Below are 9,280 nucleotides of genomic sequence, written 5' to 3'. Positions count from 1 at the left end.
CCTGGTGCGACCCTCCGCCTCTCCTGCCCGCCCTGCACAGCTTGTTCCCTCCAGGAGGATGAACGCAGCCCTCTGAAAACTACCTCATCCCCGGGGCAGGGGCCAAGCGCCAGCCGTGGCGCGGCTCCAGAGCACCTCAGGGGACCCTGCGCCCCCTCCCCTGCGCCGGGGCCCAAAAACGCGCCTCGGGGCCGCCCGGGCACCTGCCCAGGACTGGCTCTGCCCGGGGGCGGACAAAGGTGCCCCAAAGAGCCCCCATCGAGGATGAGCCCCAGCCCATGCGTTGTCCCCTTGCAGCACATGGCAGCCAAGCTGCTCCCCTGAGCCAGAGCCCGTCCGTGGCCAAGCCGGCGGCAGGAGGCTCCTTCCCGCGCTGCTGCCGTGTTTGTTCATCCTGGCAGCGCCCGGCAGTGCCGCCGGCCAGGGCTGAGCACCGGCCAGAGGAGCTGCCGCCCAGGCCCCGTGGCCTCCTTTCCATGGCTGCCTGAGGAGGATGGCGATATTTTAGGAGAAATGTGACAACACCGCGCTCCCGTGTTCTCACCCCTCTTCCTACCTGCCCGCTGCGGGGGCGTAGCTCTGCTGGCGAGGTGCTGGCTCCCCTGCCACCTGCCTGGACAGGCACCATGGGGACGGCGTGCGTGTTGAGGGACTCAACAGCCCCGTCCCCGGGTGCAGGGTGACTCCTGTGATGCCCGGGTGGGTGCTGAGGCTCGTCCCCGGTGCTGCCCCCCTGTCCCGGCCGGTGCTGCGTGGCTGTGAGAGCCTGAGCCGCTATGGCATGATGTGACCTCGTGCCAGCTGGAGGGGACAGGGCCAGATCCTGTGTCACCAGTGTGCTGCTCCTTGGTGACCTCTGGGGCTGAGGGTCCCCCATAGCGCAGCTGCAGAGGTCACCTGTGCCCGGAGCCTGGGGCTGCAGTTGCCACTGCCAAGGCGCTGTGGGCACCGTCTGGCCTTTGCCTGGGGAGGGGCTGCGTCCCCCGCTATGTGTGGGGTTGAGCTGGATTGGGCCTGTGGGTCTCCATGGCACTGCCTGCCCCACATCAGGTCCATGAGGGGAGCTGCCAGCATGGGGGATGCAGGACCCAATGCTGGCTTGGGGGGGTTGCCAAAGCTGCGGGGGCAAAGGCTGTCCCACGGTGTGTACCTGCAAAGAGTGGGGTGGGGATGGGGCAGAGCTGGTGCCCCCAGCCCCTTCTGCCTGCCCGCAGCCCCTGAAGCCCCTCCATGGCCCCACGGCACCGGGGGTGGGGGGTGGCAGGATGGGGCAGAGGGAGATGCTGCCAAACCCCCCGCATGGGGATGGAGAGCAGGATGGTACCCGGGGCCGCCCCTCGGGGGGGTGGGCCGGGCAGCGCGCTGCACCCCCGGGCTTTGCCAGCCCCCTGCCCCCCGCCACGTCCCTGCCGCCTGCCCTTGGGCTGGCATCCCGGGCAGGGCCCTGGCACGGCACAGAGGGGCTGGCTGGGGGCCGGGCCGCTTCCCCGCTCCCTCCTAGCAGCCGAGGAGTTAAAAACTCAGCCCTTGTGATGAATATTTAACAGCAGTGCACAGGCTGGAGCGGAGGATTTCTCCGGGCTGCCTGGGCGCTGGCAGCGCTGCCTCCCCCTGCCCGGGCGCACTGCGGAGGAGGACGGGGCGTCGCGGCGGGGCCACCTGCCCACTGCCACCCGTCGCTGCCACCGGCATGGGGACGCAGGGGCTGGGGATAACTTTTCTGACTTTGCCTCTCGTCGTGCGAGCAGCCGCGGGAGGTGAGATGCTCTGCCTGCCTACCCTCATCCCCGCGGCCGGAGGGCATGGGGGGTCCCCGCGGTGGGAGAGGACGGGGGGCCGGGGGGTGTCGCGCCGGGGTGCGCCTGTGCCAGCCCCCTTTATTCCCTTCCCATGTGCCAGGGGGTGGCAGCGGGCTGGGGTGCTGGAGGCAGCCGCGCCAGCAGGGCTGGAGCAGGGACTGGGGAACCCGGTCTGGTCCAGGAGCCATCTCCTGCCCTCCCACCATCCTCCTCCCCACGGGAGGATGTCCCCGTGGTGCCGCGGGCTCCAGGAGGTCTCAGCCCGCCCAGGGCTCTCTGTCCTGGCAGGAGGCGTCTGGGACGGAGTCCCTTCAGCGTGGGTGGGTGTTCAGGCGCTCCCGTCTTGGCCCCCAGCCCGTCCGCCCCACAGACCCGCACCACCGGGAAACACCAACGAAGAGGAAACCTCGGAGCAAACCAGCGCTGCCGTCCCAGGGCCGAGGCGCTGGAGTCCTCACCTGCTTTCTGGCCAGGCTGGCGGCAGCGAGTGCTACCCTGGCTCCTGCCAGGGGATGCTCGAGGTCCGGCGAGGGCTGGTGGGTGCGGATCCATCCAGGGGTCTCCCAAGAGCTCACCTTCCCCCTGGACAGGGAGGAATGCCCGAGGTCTCTGCCCTAGAGACCTTCTGAGTCCCGCACCATCCTGCTACCGGCTCTCCTGGGGGGCTGGTGTCTCCTGCGCCGTCGTAGCGAGGATTTGGATGCGATGCAGGCTGGGGCCATGAGCAGCACAGGTGGAGGCAGGCAGCGCTGGCTGTGTCCTGCCGGTCTGAGCGACCGCGGCTGGCACAGGAGCGTGGCTCAGCTCAGCTCGCCGGCAGCCAGCCCACTGGCACGGCCCCATGGCCATTGTTGGGGGCCACTCGCGTAGGCTGGCCCTGGGTAGCACCAGGTCGCTCTGTGCCTCCTGCCAGGAGCGGGATGGGGAGCTGAGGAGGGAAGGGGTGCGCTCCCCGGCTCCCACTGCAGACCTGATGGCCCTGGGCGGACGTGCAGATAGCAGGAGCTGGGCACTGGCTTCCTCGGCATCCCCTCGGCATCCCTGTGTCTGCTGCACCGGCACCCGGCATGGAGCATGCAGCCCCTGCAGCCGCCCCGGGCGCGGGCAGCAGCGCTGATGGGAGCTCGGCAGCTCCGGCTGAGGTGGCCCCGAGTGATGGGACGAGCCATTGTCCCCGCAGCGTGGGCGCAGGCCTGCCCACCGCCCACCCCCTGCCTGCTGCAGCCCCCAGCAACCACCTCCTGCTGCCAGCCCACCCGCGGGGAGCACTGGGGGAGGACTACGGCAGCTCCCCCTCGGCCCCCTGCTTACCCAGGTGAGGCGCCTGTTGTGGGGCAAGGGGCTGCCTCGGCTCCCCGGGTGGGTAAGGCACGGATGGCCCCACAAGCAGCGAGGTTTGGCCGCTGTGGAGCAGAGAATGCAGAGGGAGGTTTCCCTGCGGAGCAGCCGGGGGAGGCAGGGAGGGTGCGAACGCGTGAAAACGCCAGTGCCGAGAATAACTGGGATGAACACGAGCGCCGGCAGGACCCCCGGCTGCAATAGGGGGTGCCCTCGCTGTCAGGGGGACGGGCATGGCGTGGTGGGTTCGGGGAGCGGGTTCCTGTCTCCGTCAGCTGCCCTGAGCTCTCCTCTCTCCCGCAGGGCAGTGGTGCTACGACTCGCAGGACCCCAAATGCGGTGAGTGGTGCCGCGTGCGGGAGCGGGGTGTCGGGGCTGTGCGGGGCTCGGACCCCCGTGTCTCCCGCAGTGCCCGGCCGAGGGCACCCCGGGGGAGAAGGGCGATTTCACCCGTGTCGCACCAAGGTGGGAATGGTTGGAGGAGCTTCACTTTCAGCTGTGCTGGTGCAGAGACTGGAGACGGGCACCGGAGCCCCTTCGCCCCAGCCAGGTCTGGGTGCTCCCGGGGCAGCACCAGCCTCCCCCATTTCACCCAAAACTAATTAAAGCCCGGATTTAAAATATGCCGTTAGCAACCCCAGTGAGGCGCCGGCATCAGAAGGGGGGTGCCATGGGGCGCAGGGACCTGGCTCGAGGAAGGATGGCTCCATTTGGGCAAGTCCTGCCTGTGTGCACGGGCGAGGGGAAGCATGGCTGGGGGCACTTTGTCACAAAGCATGCAAATAGCTTGTAAAAGGTTAATTAAGGATCAACGAGCATTTAATCAGCCGTTACGGCCCAACTGTTTTATAGTTCTTGGGTGCACGCACCCTGTGCCCGGCCGCCGTGGCACACCGGCTGTGAATCGCTGGGCTCTGTGTATCCCTGCTGGACCAGCGCTTGCCGTCACCGGCAATTTAACCTCCTCGGGCCAGCGCAAGGGCAGAATTCAGCAGGGCCGTGGGGCCAGCGGGAAGCGGCTGGGTCAGCGTGGAGCTGGCCGTGTGCCCGCGGCGGGGAACGGTCCCTTAATGAAGGCACCGGATAACTTGTGGGGCTGCCCGGTAGCACCATGCTGAGGCACTGGTGAGGCAGCGGCAAGGCCAAGCTGTGACTCCCAGGGTTTCTAGGGAAAAAACTGCCCGGAGTAATGAGAGGAGAAGGGAAGGAGAGGGGGCTGAGCCCGGGGGGGCAGGAGGTGGGGGTGAGCGTGTGTCTCTGGTTTTGTCTGCCCGAGCCATGGGGTGCTCCTGGGGGAAGGGCCCTCCCAGACCCTGGTTGTAGGGGATATGAGGGGTAACGGTGTGTAGGTCCACCAAAGGCTGCCCACCACGGCGGGTGCCGGAGCAGAGCCAGTTGTGCCCAGGGAGGGATGCCCTGAGCTCCCCCGGGACTGGGGGTCCCCTGGTGGATGGGACTGGAGACTTCAGGGGAGCGCCCATTCCCGGCTGGAAGCGCAGCCCAGCAGCTGGCAGAGCCCAGGGCCACCACCTCTGTCCCGGGGGCCACCAAGCAAAGGAGCGGGGTGTCACGGCAGCTGCCCCAGAGCAGAGACCGGCAGGGTGTCTGGCTACGTCCCATGGCCGCGGACCGCAATGAGTGTTGCAAGAAGAGATGATGCCGGGTGATGGGGACACTGAGCTACACATGTGGGATGTGTGGGGTCTGGCTGTGGTGGCAGCTGTGGGTACCTCCGCTCACCGTGCCCGGGCGGTGCGGTGGGCGTGCCGCAGGTCCAGCCGGCGGCCAGCGCTGCCACGTCCTCACCCAGCTCCTGCCACGGTGACCCCCCACCCGGGGCGCTGCCGATGGGTGTTGTGCGGTCACCCCGGACCCCACATAGGATTTGCCCCAGGGCGAGTTGTGTGGCCAGGGTGCGCTGTCACCTGCCACAACTGGACAAAACCAGCATGGGTAGGGTAAAATGTGGTTAAAAACCAAACTGTGCCCTCTGCCAGTGGACCTTGAGTCCAGTGTCCCCCCTTCTCAGCAGCTCCCATCCGTCGTTCCCCCCAGGTGCTCTATGGGCGCGTTTGCTCCCTCTGCGTGGAGCAACCCCCGTGAGCCCCAGCCCGGGGGCGGGGGGACAGTGGCCGGCGCACCCCCATGAGGAGGGGGGGTTGCCTACAGGGAGGGGCAGCAGGGCTGGGAGAAAAGCCTGCCCTTCACCAGCGCGGAGGGACGGACGGTGCTGCCGGGCTAAATATAGCCCCCGGCCCCATGAGGAAATCCTGCTGAATTATGGATGAGGCTGCAACGAGCCCCCGCTCAGCGCTCGGAAGGAAGGTTGGCCGGGCAGGAGGGCAGTTCCCGTGGGATGCAGGCGAGCACGGCAGGGACAGCGAGGCTGGCTGGGCACCCGGCCACCCTCGGCCTCCTGTCCCCCCGCGGGGGTGGCAGCAGCTCATGGCTGCCCGTGGTGCCCCTGCTCCCCCTCTGCAGGTCCCAGCCACTGGAAGGAGCTGAAGGCCACGTGCGGCGGCGACAAGCAGTCCCCCATCAACATCGACAGGCGCCGGCTGCAGCGGGACAGTGGCCTCGGGGACATCCTCTTTGAGGGCTACGACCAGGCTCCGCCGGGCAAGTGGAGGCTGGCGAATGACGGGCACACGGGTGCGTGCCGCAGCCGGGCCCCCTCCCTTGCCCTAGCTCCCTGGGCACCGTCCTGGCCGGGGCTCGGCTCCGGCGCTGCTCCTGGGAGCGCTCTGCCCGCGAGCTGCAACGTCCTGGGGCGGCTCCTGCCCCTGGGTTTGTGTTTGTGCCAGGATGAAGCCTGGGGAAGTTGAGCCCCGGTGTGCCAGGGCTGTCCCCCGCCCTTACCCCCATCCTCACCCCCGTCCTCCCAGGGGACCTACAGGAGAGGTGGGGAGGGACTCTCTATGAGGGAGTGGAGCCATAGGACAAGGGGGAACGGTTTTAAACTGAAAGAGGGGAGATTTAGGTTAGGTGTCAGGGAGAAATTGTTTGCTGTGAGGGCGGTGAGCCCCTGGCCCAGGCTGCCCAGAGAAGCTGTGGCTGCCCCATCCCTGGAGGGGTTCAAGGCCAGGTTGGACGGGGCTTGGAGCAACCTGGGCTGGTGGGAGGTGTCCCTGCCCAGGGCAGGGGGTGGCACTGGGTGGCCTTTAAGGTCCCTTCCAACCCAAACTGTTCTGTGTTTCTATGGTTCTATGATCCTCACCCCCTCCCGCTGCCCTTACAGTGATGCTGAGCCTGGCGAGCGAGTTGGCCTCCGAGCACATCACCATCAGCGGGGGGGGCCTCCCCGGCAGGTACCGTGCGCTGCAGCTCCACTTCCACTGGGGCAGCCCAGCTGGGAATGGCTCCGAGCACACACTCGACGGACGCCAGCTCCCCATGGAGGTAGGTGAGAAAAAGCACCCATCGTGTTCTCTGGGTGGCACTGTGCTGCGGGGTGACCCGGCTTGGTGACACGGTGGGTTTGGCCGTGCTCCCCGTCACCGCAGCCTTGCGCTGATGGTGGGATGCAGACAGCCGCTGCGCAGGACACCCGGGGGGTTAAAGAGCAGCTGACGGGAGACTCCGGGTTTCTCTTCACCGTGCGTGGGCCAGGCTGCCTGGTCGGGGGCGCTCGGTGGGGTCTGGAGGGTCCGTGCCCTGCCGGGGACATGCACTGAGTCAGTGAGCTAGAGCGTGCAGGAGCACGCTGTGCCGAGCGCATCGGGATCCTTCTGGGTGAAAGAGGCTCTGTGCCTCTAAAATATTAATTATCTACCAGCGGAGAGAGCAAAATTTATGCACTGCGGCTGGTGGGCGCCCCGGGACTGCTGGCCCCTTTTCCCCTCCCTGTTCAAAGGATGCTCACATCACCGGGGTGCTTTGATCCTCCTGGCAGCTGCCCCATGGAAGCACCCATAGACCAGGAGGGCTTTTCGGGGGAGTGGGTGGCTCAGCGTCTGGCCACCCCAGGCCGGCCAGGGAGATCCATAGGCAAGCGTCCCACTGCTGGTGGGGTCGGCCGGGGGCGGTTGCCCACCCTTGGTCCCGCCATGCTTCCTTCAGCTGCACATCGTCCACATCAATGTCAAGTACCGGACGCTGGCGGAGGCCAAGGGACATCCCAATGGGCTGGCCGTCCTCGGATTCTTCTTCCAGGTGGGTCTGTGGGGGCTCCTGCTGCCCATGGTGGGGGACCCTCCGGGGACAGGCTGCTCATGGTGTGGCTGGGGGCTCTGCTCTGCCCCAACTGCTTACTTCTCCCCCTCCGCAGGTCTCTGAAACCCCAAACACCAACTACAACACCATCGTGGCGGGGCTGAGGAACATCTCCCACGCCGGTGAGTCGCCATCGCACCGAGGCAGGGGCAGAAAGAGAAGAGCGGGAGGGCAGGGCTGTGCCCCAGGGGGTTGGGCTGGGGGAACCTGCTGGTCCACGGGGCCATCTGGCTGCGGGGAAACCGATGGGGGTGGCCCTGCCCTCCCCCGTGTCCCCATCACGGGATGGGCTGAGTGCCCACATCTCACCCCGCAGGGGACTCCGTGGATTTGGCCTCTACCTTCCGCCTGAGCACCCTGCTGCCGCACGCCGGGCGCCTCGCCAGGTACTACCGCTACCAGGGCTCCCTCACCACCCCCGACTGCAGCGAGGTCGTCGTCTGGACCGTCTTCGAGGAGCCGGTGGAGATCGGACGGGAGCAGGTACCGGCACGCACAGCCCCCTGCTCCGGCGCCCCAAGGGCTGGACCCTCCGGGTGACCCCTCTCCTTGCCCTTCCTGACCCCTAAGCAAGAGCACAGGGAAGGTCATCTCTATAATAACGCTCCTGGCAATTAATTAATTTTATGAGGGTTAAGTAACGGAGCAGTGGCCACCTGCCAGCAGGGAGAAATCCCGTCCAGCACTCTCCTGCCCAGCCCCAGCATTCAGAAAGCGAAATGGGAGAGAACCCTTTGGAGCTCAGAAGAGGTTCCAAGGAGGTGGGAGGGTGGATGGATGGGTGGATGGAGTGAGTTCTCCTCTGCTGCCCAAGCATCTTAGTAGACGTATTTCCTTGAGGGTGTGGTGGCCCAGCTGCTCTCTAAGTGCTCAGCAGAGGCAGGGAAACACGATTAGCTTGCTCACAACTCAAGAGCCGATCCTCACCAGGACCTGCCTCGTGTCCTTCCCCTCCGGGTCTGGTTTCGGGAGGGCGGTGAGGGCTGGTGGGAGGACACGCACCGGTGCAGGGCCATGCCATGGGTCCTGCACTGTCGGCAGCAGGGCAGCATGAGAAGGGGGCTTGCAAGCGGGTGGGGGCTCGGGGCGCCCGGCGAAGCGGTGCCCACCCCTGCCTCTCCCCTGCGCAGCTGCGGGCCTTTGTCAGCACCCTCCACTTCCCGGCCGCCGGCTCCACGCTCCTAAAAATGACCAACAACTTCCGCCCGCCGCAGCCCCTCCACAGCCGCAAGGTCTTTGCCTCCAGGGCGGCCACGGCCAGTGGCGGGTCCCCACACGGGGGCCACCACCAGCTCCTCTCCCCCCTGCTCCTCCTGGCCCTGCTCGGCCCCTTCTCCCCGACCCCGTAGGGTCTGGCCCAGCCTTTCCCCCGCCTCCACACGAGCATCGCCCCCCTGCAATGGTGACGGGGAGGCGATGCATCTAGTCCATGGGTAAATGGGAAAAAACCATCACAAAAAAGCACGTCGAGACCTTGGCCAGGTGAAGATTTTGCAAAGCTGGATCTCTGCAGAGGTGCATCTCTGCAAGCCTGGAGCCGCCCTGCCATGTCCCTGTCGCCACCAGGAGGGGATGGTGGAGGGGCTGGAATAAAGCCGAGGTCCTCACCGGTGGCTGCGGGTTGCTGCCTCTGGCTCTGTGTCCCTTCGGCGTCGCCAGGGCAGGGTGCTTGGCACGGGGGTGTGGGGTTAGTGGGGAGGGAGCTGGGGGACGGTGACCGGGTGGCACTCAGGGATACTGGCCCTGCGCACAGCCGTGCAGGCGGGCATGAGATGCCCCTCTCCTCCCCGTGCAATGAGCCCCCAGGGCCAAATCCTGGCCCTGCACGTGGTTCAGGGTCCTGGTGGTCCCTGTGCTGGCAGACACTGACATGTTGCCTTCCCCGGGCTCGGGACTGGCTGAGGGAGGGACAGGGCTGTCCCCAGGAACCC

The 9,280-nt window shown here is 66.9% G+C and overlaps 1 protein-coding gene across 2 annotated transcripts; it reads left to right on the top strand.

Moving 5' to 3' along the window:
- Positions 1-1,564: 1,564 nt before the first annotated feature.
- Positions 1,565-8,951, top strand: LOC128917114 (carbonic anhydrase 15-like). 2 transcript variants are annotated; one of them, XM_054219738.1, is made up of 8 exons: positions 1,565-1,757; positions 3,441-3,476; positions 5,619-5,789; positions 6,376-6,536; positions 7,197-7,289; positions 7,405-7,471; positions 7,666-7,832; positions 8,480-8,951. In XM_054219738.1, exons 1-8 carry the CDS (start codon positions 1,691-1,693, stop codon positions 8,696-8,698), a joined length of 981 nt encoding a protein of 326 aa, XP_054075713.1. In that variant the 5' UTR covers positions 1,565-1,690; the 3' UTR covers positions 8,699-8,951. The 2 variants fall into 2 exon arrangements, with proteins under 2 accessions (XP_054075713.1, XP_054075714.1); XM_054219739.1 differs by lacking the exon at positions 7,197-7,289.
- Positions 8,952-9,280: the final 329 nt, after the last annotated feature.

This window comes from Rissa tridactyla, chromosome 13 (genome assembly GCF_028500815.1).
Source record: "Rissa tridactyla isolate bRisTri1 chromosome 13, bRisTri1.patW.cur.20221130, whole genome shotgun sequence".
Classification (NCBI taxonomy): domain Eukaryota; kingdom Metazoa; phylum Chordata; class Aves; order Charadriiformes; family Laridae; genus Rissa; species Rissa tridactyla.
Note: the sequence above shows the minus strand (reverse complement) of the source record. Positions and strands in the feature narration are given on the sequence as shown.